General features: G+C 41.3%; 1 protein-coding gene across 1 annotated transcript in view; it reads left to right on the top strand.

Moving 5' to 3' along the window:
* The first annotated feature begins 2,937 nt into the window (after positions 1-2,937).
* Positions 2,938-13,889, top strand: part of LOC147651573 (uncharacterized) — a 98,867-nt gene continuing 87,915 nt past the window's right edge. The window contains exon 1 of the mRNA XM_086841989.1: positions 2,938-3,735. Within this exon, the coding sequence (XP_086698115.1) occupies positions 2,938-3,735 (798 nt within the window). The remainder of the gene's footprint in view (positions 3,736-13,889) is intronic.

A 13,889-nucleotide genomic window follows, 5' to 3' on the forward strand; every position in this document is an offset into this window, starting at 1 on the left:
TACGAGTTCTCCTGCGTCTCACTCTACATTATAAAGGGGGAAATTATGGACTTCTTATCTGTTCCCAGAGCCCTCTGGGACACTTGGGACCCCACCCACGCCGTTCCCCTTTGTGACGAGGAGGCTGCGTGTGCCCAGAGCCCATTGTGACACCTGGGGCCACGCCCTGACCAGGCGGGTATAAAAGGGCACGGAGAGCCCGGCGGTGCCCACTCCCAGGAGAGCAGCTCCGGCAGGAGACAGCGGCTCCGGCAGGAGACAGCGGCTCCCGGGAGAAGGCGGAGTGTGAGCAAGTCGGAAATGTCTATGGACATGGAGACGAGCTCATCCACAAAGCCAGAGAACACCTCTCCGAAGAAGGCGATGGGGCAGCACGCAGCTGCCTCGGGGCCTGGGCCGGGCTTGCCATGGGCGAGGGAACTGCTGCACCGTGACTCCTGGGCTGGGCCTGCCGCGCAGGTGGCAGCACCAGAGAGCCGGGCAGCGGCCCCTCATAGCCTCAGGGCCTGCGCCTGGGCTCTGCTGCACTTGCTGTGGTGCGGCTTCCTTGCCATCCTGAGCAAGGTGCTGGCTGTGATCTGGAGATGCGGCCAGCAGCTGGGCCTGGCTCAGGGCACGGGCTCGGGGACGGCGGCAGCAGCCGCCGCAGCAGGGGCAGAGAGCGGGGCAGCTGCCCCGCACGGCCCCAGCTGCGTCCCCGGCCCCTCAGCAACACAGGAAGCTCACGGGCAGTGGGCAGCACCGAGGGTAGTTCTGCCAGAACTGCAGAACGAGGAGGGGGACATCTCAGAGGATGTCCGGTCCAGCACCAGTGGGGTCGAGAGCTACTCGGCATTGCTGCCGCTGCTGATGTCAACATCAGACACCAGCTCTACATGTAGCTCTGACCCAAAACTCCTGGAGCTTTGGACCGGCACAAAAACCGGAGATCAGGCAGCTGTGAAAAGGCAAGAGAAGAACATAGAAAAGAGGGATGTCATCGTTATCCACACCATCTGGGTGAATCCCCGCTACCCACAGCTGCTGATGGACCCCGACTTGGTGCTGGAAGATGGGGAAGATGCTGAGCTGCCGAGCACACCTTATGGCCTGGCAGCTCCCAGGTACACCCAGCCAGCAGGTGCTGCCCCGGCCAGAGCTCCAGAAGATAAGGAGCACCCTGTGCGTGCCACTGGCCAGCCACAAGAGATGGCAAAGCCAGCCGCTTGTGCAGCCCCTGGCGCGCAGGCGGCAGCAGCAGAGAGCCGGGCAGCGGCCCCGCACAGCCTCAGGGCCCGCGGCCGGGCTCTGCTGCACTCGCTGCGGCGCGGCTCCCGGGCCATCCGGAGCAGGGTGGCGGCTGTGATCCGGCGATGCCGGGAACACAGAGCCACAGGCGTCAGGGCCCGGAGGCAGTGAAGCCGGCCATAGAGATCAGGAGAGGGAGGGCAGGGAGAACAAGGGAGGGTTAGAGATAGGGGGGACCAAGGGAGGGGTAACAGGGAACACAAGGGAGTTAAGAGGGTGGGTAGAAAGGGAGGGGATAATACTTTAGCTAGCATAGGTAAATAATAAAGTTCTGTAGGTGAAATTAGGGGTAGGAATTAGTAGTGGTCCCTGCAAGAAGTGAAGGTAACAGGACAAAGGTGATCTCATGGCTTCTCTTCCTGTGTAATTAATAAATTACACACTGGGATTCAGCACAGGAAGTAACAGGGAAAGCCATGGGTTTAAGTGTTCTGATGGCCTAGAGATTAGTTTGACCAGTCTAGGTAAGATGGTTTTGTTGAAATAAAAGGACTGAATTAATAAATACGAAGTGGTTGCTTTTTTCATTGCGCTATAGTCATCGTCCTGGGGGGAGATCCTGAATGCCAAAGCCTTTGGGTTGCTGGGGCGGTGCAGTGTGTGCTGTGTGGGGCAGAGGAGAAAGGCGCTGCCTGCGCCGGGAGGGATGTGGGGACACCAAGTCCTTGTGACTTGTGGCACAAGGAGTTTGTTTGATGCAGGACCCCGTTCTTCCATCCCAGTTCTCCTCCAAGATAGCTGCCTGCTGTAGAGATCATTCTGGGGGATCTCTGAGGGAAGGAGTGCTTGCCTGGCATTGCAAATGGCAGCTTCTCAGCCAGCAGGGACCACCCACACAACTGGGTATCTGAATTAAATCTTCACTACTTGACACACACAGAACAGCTTCTCTCAGGGCAGCTACACGCTCCCTCTCCTGGTGCAACCACATGTTCCACTGCCCAAGCCCCATCCGTGTTTGTGTCACTTTCTCTCCTATTTACACTCCAAACAGCATCAGGTTTTCTCTCACACACATTCAAAACAGCACCAGTTTCTGTGCTCTGGGCATCCCACCCTTGTTCCCATTCATGTTGACGATTCTGGACGATGCCTGTGCACAAAAGATTTGAAAGGCACTTGGGATTGCACATTATTAGTGCAGGCAAAAATCCTTCACCTTCCTTAGGTGCTTTAGGCAACTCCAGATCTTGATTTTTCCAGCACCAAGCACAGCCAATTAAACCTGGCAAATACAGGGTGGATTTACATTTGTATCTGTGCTCCCTGATGGATGTTCTTGGGTTTGGTGGCATTACTTGTGGATCCTGGAAACAGTTTTATCTCGAGCAGGACCAGAAGGATGTTCTGAGGACTGAGCTTTTAAAACCACACAAGTCCTGTGCTTGGCGATATCTTGCCCATGTGCAGGGAGCAGTGAGCTCATCCAGGTGAGGCAAACATATCCCTTATGTCCTATTTCTCTCCAACCTTTCTTTTGATTATAAATCTGAGGAACTGGAGGGAAAAAATTCCCCCAGGAAGCAGACACAAGCTGCCCCGGTGCTGTGGGTCCTGCCAGCCCTGGCCTGTGCTGATGGAAGGTGGATGATGCTTTTGTGATTCATCTCCTCCTGCAGGAATTTTAATTTTTCACAATCACACGCCTTGATGAGGTTTCTCACCAATTGTATAGATTTTAGAAATCACCAGGTTCCCAAAGCGGGGTATGTTTGGGAGGGAGACGGGGGTTTCCTGGATGATCCAGGCACTATCTGGGGAATCGAAGCGCTGCCTGGGCAATTCAGGCGCTGCCCACAGGATCCAGACACTTCCCACAGGATCCAGGCTCTGCCCACAGGATCCAGGCTCTGCCCACAGGATCCAGGCCCTGCCCACAGGATCCAGGCAGTGCCCACAGGATCCAGGCTCTGCCCACAGGATCCAGGCTCTGCCCACAGGATCCAGGCTCTGCCCACAGGATCCAGGCAGTGCCCACAGGATCCAGGCTCTGCCCACAGGATCCAGGCTCTGCCCACAGGATCCAGGCTCTGCCCACAGGATCCCAGCTCTGCCCACAGGATCCAGGCAGTGCCCACAGGATCCCAGCTCTGCCCACAGGATCCAGGCTCTGCCCACAGGATCCAGGCTCTGCCCACAGGATCCAGGCTCTGCCCACAGGATCCAGGCTCTGCCCACAGGATCCAGGCCCTGCCCACAGGATCCAGGCAGTGCCCACAGGATCCAGGCAGTGCCCACAGGATCCAGGCTCTGCCCACAGGATCCAGGCGCTGCCCACAGGATCCAGGCCCTGCCCACAGGATCCAGGCAGTGCCCACAGGATCCAGGCAGTGCCCACAGGATCCAGGCGCTGCCCACAGGATCCAGGCTCTGCCCACAGGATCCAGGCTCTGCCCACAGGACACCGTCCAGCCGCCGCGGCCCTCAGGGCAGGAGGCAGGAACAGAGGTGGCTGCAGAGAGTGCAGCTGGAGGGAGGCCTTGCTTTCACTTGGCTTTGTTTCCAAACACCCAGGGGCTGTGAGCATCCATATTTTTCCTTATAATCCAAGCCCACGGAGTCCAGCCCGGGAAAACCGTTTCAGAACATAAACAACCACGTTCTACCAGTGTCCTAGAGGAAGGAGTGAATGGCAACAGGAATTTTCCCACTGTGCTTTGCCTCAAGCACCTGTGACTCTACCTCTGCCCCAATGAATTATGATCTGGTTCTGTAAGCTAACCCACACAGCCAAAGGGAGATGAGGACTTGGGCATTGTCATTACCATCAAAGAAAGATGTGGCAATTCTCAGATGAGAAATCATTTACCTGCAAAAGGACATAACATTGTTAGGAGATAGTGATAGATGATTATCATGAGCAAAACTTGGCACTTGGGAAAATTCATTCAATTTTTCCCATTTGAAAGAGACTGAGATGAGAACAAAAGACAAAAATTAAAGCTCCCCCTACCATAAGTTTCTCTCTGCTCCTCCTTTCTTCTCACACCCATCACCTGCTCCAGACCAGATCATTTCATGTAGTCCTTTACAAGCCATTCCAGCAAGGAATCTTCCATGGACTGCAGTCCTCCAAGATAAATCTGCTCCTGTGTGGGCTCCCCGTGGGTCACAGCTCCTCCAGGAAATATTTCTCTTCGCCCACATATTGTTTTTCAGCCTCTCAATATTTTAGCTTGGTTTTTAACAGATGATTATGATATCATTTATTTGTCATTTTGTATATTCCACAGTAATAAAATATCACCTACAAACAGCTAATTGTCAGTGTCAGAACATACTGTTCCTTTCAGAACATCTCTGGGAAGAGATTCTACTGCAAATGGTGAAAATTCATCTGTAAACCAGAAGTGCATTTTTCCAGTTCAATGTAACAAAAATTTGTTGCTGTGGGATATCACATCTTTTTCTGAATAAAAATGTTAATACAGATATCCTTGAAACCCCATTCTAAAACAGAGTGTGCTGATTTTAATACTGCCAACTGCTCAAGTTTATGTACAAGGCAAATGTAAAACAATTTTTTTATCCAAGTTCTGTTCACTTTATGTTTATTCCATCCTTATATTTATTCCCCAACATTACCTTTTGGACATCATGTGAAGAAATTGTTGGAGTTCACTCAGTTTGACCATTCTGAGTATCATTATATATATTTTCTGTGCCTTTTCAAACATAATAATCTTTATATATTGATCTCTTAAGCATACTCTAAGATTTTTATTTGTACAGAAAATGAAGAAAATATTAGAAGATCATTGGAAGATCATTGAAAATAGTCAAAACTTCCTAAAGTTTTCAGAAGCTGGTGATGAAAGCATATCTAAAGAAGCTAATGGCACTATATTGGAAAAACATGCCTTTTGAATTCTTGCTGCTGTTCCTCTGAGTTCCTCAGAGGTATTTTTGTGTCAATAAGTGCAAAACACTATAATTTTTTTTGTGGTTACTTCATATTTTGACAAAGATTTTATTAGGAATAGCAGATGATTCATTACCAGATTTTTCTACTATGAAATTGAGTGGTAACTGTTCACTGTTACATGTGAAGATACATTGTAGAAGCTAAATGCAAAAAGCAAGCAGGAACACAGAGCCTGTGTGAAACTGACTCACACAAGCTTCTCACTCTGGCCTGAGAAAGCATAAGGAAAAACCCAAACAGTCCTTGGTGAAAGACAACAATCCTTGCAGGTGTTGTTTAAGATCCTTGTTGTTTACTTGCAAGACACAGTCAAGGGGTGATGTTCCACTTGACCAATGATAGTGATGTGTTGCTTTAATGACGAATGAGAGTTTTACCTCTTGGACCTTCCCGAACATGTCTGTAAAAGAACTGGAATAATAAAACTTGCTCTCTTGGACAGTGCAGCTAGGAGAGTCAGTGTCGTGCTTCTCACCTTTCCTAATACACTGCAACAACACACTGTGGCTTCTTTAACTGGATTGCCTTTGGTGGAAGCCAAGCAGACCTGCAGACTAATGAACTTCTTGTTAGTAGTCAAAATGCTGTCCTAACAATACCAACTGGACGTCAGCTGGAATGAATTTGAGTCCTGTTGGTGAGAGCTGGAGTTCAGTGAATGATTAGTGTGCTCTACAGGAACCTTTAAAGAGGGTGATTAATCAGCTGCATAAGGTGATTGGTTGGTTTTTATTGCATAGTTTTGTTAGGTCAGAAACTTAGATACTAAAAGCAGAAGACTTAGGTAATAAATGATTTAAAACCTCATTGAAATGAAAATAGGTTTCTAGGCTTTTTATTTCACCTAATAAACAATGCCCCTGACAATCTTTTTCCTTGTTTGGCATAACTTGTAGTCCTATATAATTTCATCAAATCAAATCCACAGGCATAGGGTCATTTATGCAATAACTCAGTCTTCTGTTTCCTAGGTAACGGACTCATCAAGAGATGAAATATGGCCACCCACTTTCTTTTCTTCTGTTGTATGTTCTCATGCTAATCCATATAAGTTATTAGTTTCCATCTCCTCCTCGTATTTCCCCCTTTACATTTAGTTGCTCTGTTAGGTTGGATGTTGAATATTTATTTATTCCATCATTAGTAAACAAAATAGGACAAGTATTTAGAAAATTTAAAACTTGACAAGTTAACACACTGAAGAGAGCAGATAACCTGCAGGTGGACCCTTTTTGCTCTAAGGGGAGGAAGAAACATATCCTTGCAAATTTGTACAGCTCTGCAGGTAAATTGAGCAAAACAAGAAGATTTGAAATCTGTTTTTTAAATTTTTTCATCTTTTAAATCAATACATAGAATTTCTATAATCAAATTTCAATTAACATTTGTTTTTAAAAATAATAGTAAACTAAATTCAGCAGTAACGTTCTGTGTCAAATCTAAATGTTTCTATTGCATGGAAAAATTATTCATCTGCCACATCTAGATAGAGATATATTTGCTATGCTCTAGCAAACAAGTGTAATTGTCAAATCCACTGGATTCTGTCTCTGGATGTGGAAATCTTTTAACAAGATGATGTTATCAATATTTTAGAAATATCCCTAAAGGTTCTCATTTGTGGCCAACACCAAGCAGAGAACACCAACTTGTCATTTCATGGCTCTTATTCTCACAACACAGTCTCTGATTCATTTTCTTGTGGCTGACTTCACCAGGTCATGGGAATTGCTCCATGACAAAATCTACCAAAAGCTCTAAAACTCTATGATAAAGCCTGGATCATGGCTCTTGTGTATCATCTCCTCAGAACTCTTAGTAACACTACTTGCAACTGATCACGAAATGATAACCAATTTAAGCGCTGTTCAGTATTCCACTGGGATATTTTCTTACCACTTCAATGCTGGAGAATGAGGTGTAGCTACACCAGTTAAGGAACCCAGCAAAGAATGAGGCCATTTGGTTTCCTCTGCTTTCTCAAGCCTTTTCAGTTTGGGGTGTAATCCAATTATTTTAAATGCAAGCACATTGACTGCAAGTACAAAAAGCCCAAATGGTGTTCTCTAAATCTCTTTGAAGAGAGTGACTCACCCAAATTACATTCAGCTTTAGAAGAGCAAAGATGTTCAGAACATTTGCTCATACTGCTTTTGATAAATACAGTTAATTACACAATTCTGCTGGGCATTGAAACACCTTCATTGAAACCTAGGAAGCAAAAGAGAACAGTCAAAGAAGCCATCCTTTCCCAAAGACTTATTTGTAATATAAATATTCTTTCAGAATGAATGAGGACTAAAATCAGAAGTTTCAAAGAGTACAAAAAGACTGCATCAAGACTTCCCCAAAAGAGAAAGCAGAGTTTGATTATGAGATGTGATTTTATCTCTAATTGCATATGAAAATAATTTCTAATTTGTTACATCATACTTACATATAATCCAGCCCATGCTTATAGATGTTTAATTTATCACCCATATTTACTATTTTCCCCCTTGAAATAAAACAAGGGTTTGAAATTTATCTTCTCTGAAACATGAGAATTTGTCTTAGGAAGACACAAGTATCAGAGTCAGGACAATACCTGGTTTAAATGACATTTTGAATATCCTTGGGAGCTGCTGAGTGTGTCTGTCTTGCAGAGTCAGTATTCAGAATCCACACATTTTGATCAGTGTGTGATAGTTTGTCACAAACTATAAACTATTACTTGTCCTAATTAAGAGTTTATAAAGTATTCTTAAAACTGTTCTTCTCCTAGTTCTCCATCTTTGCAAGGTTTGTGTGTTTGCTTAAAAGATGTAAACATTATGTGCAAGATGGAAGATGCAAATGTCAAGATTTTTCTCTCATCTTTTCTGGAATATGAATGCCAGCTGCTCCTTTGGAATTTTCTTTAGCCTTTCAAGCATCAGCAGTCTCTGCATCCTTCTTTTAAATAATTAAAGTTTTAGCTATTTGTAGTGTCAAAACATTGTACTCTTTTGTCCTAAGTCTTTGGATTTCATTTGTATGACTATCAACCCTTGCAGCTGTTAGTTCTCTTTGTACAAAACCTTCTGTAAACTATATAAGAAAACCTTTAAAACTGTACATTCATTTTCAATACTAATTTACCTGTATATATCACCTAATAAATTAACTAATTATCTAATGTATTAATATTACAATAGCTAAGAATCCTAAATGTTGAGTCAGAATTCCATAAAATTCTATATGGCCATCTTTTTTCTTGCTTTTTTAAACCATTTTGAGTCAGTCTCTCATTTCAGTCAGGAGAGAGCATATTGGCTTTTGATGACCTGAATGTAACACCAACATCTGGCCTGTTAAAAATAGTTAGCAGCTTAAAAGTAAAATACAATATGTGAAATCAATTTTCACAATAGGTGCAACTGTATAAATGTGTTGACACAGGAAGAATGTCTTTCTCAAGAAAGGAGAAGTTCTCTTCCTTAAGAGAGTGAAGGGAAACCAAAAATGAAAATCTGTAGGGACAGAATAAAAATAGACTCCACTACTTAAATGCTCAGAGGGCCTCATAGGTCTGCAGAGAAAGTGGGAGTTGAAGTGAAAAATACTTTGTTTAAAAATCTTCATTCATGACTGACACTTTAAGCATCACATAAGATTTTTCTTCCCTGTTTTGCCTGGGGAGGCATTCTCTAAATCTGACAGGCATTTTGGTGTTGTAGATATGTGCTTGGGAGTGTGGAAAGAACTTTTTGACTTTTTGCTCATGATGTTTTCTGAGAGGTGACTTTCACCTGGGAACAGCCTTACAACAGCTGTGGAGGCATCCTTCAAAGAGCATTGAAGGGTTCTGCCTGTGTGCAAAGAGAAGTTGTCCAGTAGAGCAGAGAGAAGGAGCTGACATCTTGAGAAGGGAAATGAAAAGGAAATGAAGCTTTGGATGCATCTTTGGTGTAGGAGTCCAGAAATGTAGAGACATTTCTCTGTCTATTCTATTCTCAAAAAAAGCATCAATCCTATATGTTATTGACAGAAGGGCTTCCAAATATCCCTGAGCAAACCAAGATTTGTAAGAGCTTAAGTAGAAAGTAGAAAAATGTTTAATATATCACTGAGGTGAAAATATAGATTTTAGAGGGGTTTCAGACATGAAGTAAAGATGGAGGAAAAAGGGTGTAGTTTTTAGTTCTTCTTCCTTCTCCATGCTTCTGCAGTTTTTGGGAGCACAAAGAATGATTGGTTTAGAGTTAGTTGTGGCTTTAATTACGTAAGTAGATATAGAAAACTTATTTGTTAAGATATAATAACAATACATGTGTCTATAATTGAGAAAAAAATTATATAAAGGTGAAGAGACCGCGTGGTTCGGGACCATTTTGTATCATCAGAGCAAAATGAGCCAGGTTGTAGTGATTTAAGCTTGTGCAGTCAGTCTGGATAGACCTGCCAGGTTTTGTAAAGACCTTCCAATAAACACGAGAAACCAGATTCTAGTAAGCCCAAGAGTTTCCTTCAAATCATAAGAACTGAGATAAGTGGGACTCCCCACGGGGGAGGATCCCAAAAGAATTCAGTCCAAAGGAGGCTGAGAGACAGGAGAAAAAAGAAAAATATAGAGAAAAAGCAGCAGAATCAGAGAAAAAGTATTTTTTAGAGAAAAGTTACATTTGGGAGCTTCATTACATTGTGCTCTGCAAATTTAGCAGGGTGAGTGTGGTACTGTACTCACACAAACCATGACATGTACTAGTGACAAAAAATCACTTGGTTCAAAGTCTCTGTTGTCAGCTTTTAAATTATTGGTGGTTGGTCATTATTGTTGTTGTTTTCCTGTAGGTTCTTCAAGGGTTCTCTGAAGGATCTTCTACTACTTTGTACCATTTCCTACCCGTTTTTCTTTTTTTCCTTCTGTATTCCCTATTCATTGTGTCTGTATTAAAACTACTCAACTCTGGAAATTAGTTGTGAACAGCTACTGTGTTGAGAAAGAATAGAGACTATTTAGTGAACTGTTAGGTGGAATTAGAGCTAACAATGTGACTGAACAAAATATAACACATACAGAAGTTAGTGGAATAGTGACTCCCACTATGTCTCTGCTGTTGCTCATATTCTTTAAACATGTACTCAGTATTGTTAAGTTTACATCAGTTACATTTTTTCGCCTTCCAAACAGTTTTTTGTGTGTGCAGTAACTTCCCTATTTGAGCCTCACCTCGCTTCTGACTGAGAGAGTGCAAGTGCCATTGGTTTTGTTACTGAAGGTGCTGGAACTCCATGTAACTAGAAAAATACAGTCCAACCTCTTGCCTCCTAAACTTTTATGATGTTATTATTACCAGAATAATCATACTTAGAATACCGGCAATGAACTAGCATTGTATTCTCTACTGCGAGGTAACTGCTTAAATTCATTTTAGCCTGACTAACTAATAACAATCACACCAATTTTTGCACTAAATACACATACTTTCCTTGAGAAGATTGTACATTTCTTGTAGCTGGTATTTGCCTTAGCATAACAAAGCACAGTTTTATTTATTTCTTCTCATGTCTTTCATGTGCTTTTCTGCTCTTCCTTTGACATGATGGAAACTTGGTGTCTCTCAGCAGGGAGGACCATGGACTAACCACATACTGCAGGAAGTATTAACTGTTATCTGTTAGAAAATTGACTTTTGCTCGAGAAGATACTTAACAGTTCAATGGAAACCTCACAACATAATTGCAAATGTTGCAATTTTATTATTTTTACTCCAGACATTATTTGAAACTAATATTTGATAATATTTCATGTGGATTTAATACCTTACAATCTTAGATGGTAATGGAAGCAATTGCATTGACCTCAGTGAAACTGAAGACTACCCAAACTGAAATGACTTATGAGCAGTCTAAAGACGTTCTGTTTATGATTAGAAAAGACATTTTTTAATAAGATACATGCAGATTATAAACGTTAAGGTCAAAAATCAAAATATAAGCATTAAGAAAATATCAACTTTAACATCATTAATTCCATGTGTTTGCTTCGTTCATGCCCAGCAGGTATTTCTTTGGAAATTTTTCCCTATTACAACTTGATATATATATATATCTGTCTTTTCTTAAAATTGCAAGGAAACAGTTTAAGACTCCTTATTCCAGCTTTGAAAAAATACTGGGGAATTCAAGTATCCACAAAAAAAAAATTAAAACAAACAACAAAACCAACCAAACAAAAATAAACAGCAACAACCACCCAAACAAACAAACAAATGAAAAAAAACAACTGAGGAGGCAAATATAGATAATGATTAGGTAAGCACTTTCGAGTACAAGGAAATAAAAAATTTAAAACTTTTCCAATATTTCTATGTTTACAAGACATAATGATTGCAAAAATTGTTGTGGCTTGCTCACAAACATACACTTCTAATTCAAGGCTGCACTTTCCTCATTGAAGTACATGCAATAGTATTTACCCACGCTGATCTTACTACATGCAACACCAGCATTTGTGTGATTGTGACACAATTTTCACATGCTGGTGTTCAGGATGCCTGTGTGAGCACATTGATGTTCTATGTCTATAAGATATTTATTCAGATTATGTAAAATACTCGAAGTTCATGCAGCAGTTTTCTTTAATGATGATTGTATGTTGTAAAGGATGCTTGTGGAGACAGAGCTTATTTAAACCAAGCTTTTATTGCTGTGGATTTCTACACAAAGGATCTCAGTTAAATAGCTTATCAGATAAGTTTCTGTCTGATCCATGTCATTGCCAACACAACATTTTTCTACAGCATCAAAAATTTAATAAGCATAAAGAAAAGCCTATAAAAAGTTCTATAAATCAAAAATAACTTATCAGTCATAATAAAAATAAGACCAACTGAAAAATAAAATTAATATTTATTGCTAATAACATAGTCATTTAAATTACACGGTGCTTTTCTTTTTTAGTTCTGAATTGGCATTCTGAAAACCCTCATTTGTAATACCCTTTGGAAAACAGAGTACAGGAAGCTCAAATCCATTTAATTCAGGCAAACCAGAGAAGATCCAATGTAGAAGCTTTGTTTACTCAGTCCTCTGTGGTGCCTTGTACCACTGAACAGCTCTTGTCACCTCTATTTGCTGTTCATTTATTTCCATAGGAAGGAAGGACAAAAAAGAAAGTCAAGAGATGAATATACAAACTATGTATATGATATGATAAAGACAGAGGAAATCAAGAAATTCCATGGACATGAGGCAAGGATAAACATAAGAATGACAAAAGCTAATGTTTACTTCAACAGACAGGACAGTAACAGAAGTAAAAGAAAAGACGGGAGAGAATTGTTAGGGATCCGACCTGAACATGAAGTCAAGTAGTATTGTGGGAAAGATGGATGAAATTTTGACTTTTTAATGGACTTGAATGACTTACCATTCCTAAATTTCCTTAATGATTTGTACACTGTATTAACTGCAGCCTAATAAGGCTTTTTTTGCAGGTTTTGCAGGTTTTTTGTCATTCCTAGACTGCAGAAAAATGACCAGAACAACAGAAGATAGGAGTTGGCACTAGGGATCTTCTGGTTAACAGTTCATGAGCTCTAGAACTCTGTCAGGCTTGTTGCTGTGATCACTTCCCTGTTCCAAGGAAACTACTCAGTATGAAGTACATAATCTGGAATTTAAACTATTAAAACATTGTTTGAGTTTTTGTCTTTTTTTTTTTTTAATAACTGATTTTCCCACATTTTCCCTGTAATCAACTTTTGAGCACAGAGTAATATAAAATTGTGACAATAAAAAAAGAGCTATTGTTCTAAACAATGCACCTACTCAACAACTGTAATGGCAAATTCATAATTTTTCTGTATTACAAGGTGACACTTCCAGTCTGTTTAGGCCTCGAGGTGTACCTGCAGTGCTCAGCAATAGGTAATGTGTTCAACAAACACCTTTATTCTGAACAGTGTGAATCTTAAGTTTCCCCCAGGCTGTAGGCTGAGCTGAATGCACAATTTAATTGAATGGTACATGCGTAGACCAGAACTGAATATGAATTTATATTTGAAAGAAAACATTTTAGTCTGGTATTTACCCATAGGTTAACAATTGGATTGTGTGCATGTACAGCCAGAGATATTTACTTTTCCTTCTGTGAGTGATTAATGAAGAGTATTCTGAAACTAACAAACAATGAAACCAGAAGCAACATGCATTTATTAAGTGTCTGCATAATTAAGATCTCTGCTTGGAATATGAAAGATTGTTCACCCACTTGACAAAAAAATACGCTTTTCTTCAAGGAACAACTTACAGACTTACATAAGCGTGCTGGATTTATGAAAATCCATATTTTAAGCTCTTTATTTTATCCCATTATTTAATCTATAAATTTTAAAGAAATCTTAGGGTTTTTTTATTCAAGTATTCATGGAAATTTGTGTCAATTAGTTAATTTTAATGTCTAGAAAATATAAGTGTGCCAATACGTGCCCCAATATAAGGACAATGGAGCTGGGTTGTTATGGAAATGTATTCTATTCTGTAACTAAAACAAGTTTCTATAGAAACACCGGTGTTCAATGCATGTCAGTATTTGCAATTGAAAGTCTTTTTTTTAATTTTGTAACCCAAATAACCTCCAGCAAGAACTTGGGTGACAAACTCTCAGCTGTCATGAAGTTTATGTAATATAAAGTTAAAATAACAATTATAT

This window comes from Cyanistes caeruleus, chromosome 9 (genome assembly GCF_971803275.1).
Source record: "Cyanistes caeruleus chromosome 9, bCyaCae1.hap1.1, whole genome shotgun sequence".
Classification (NCBI taxonomy): domain Eukaryota; kingdom Metazoa; phylum Chordata; class Aves; order Passeriformes; family Paridae; genus Cyanistes; species Cyanistes caeruleus.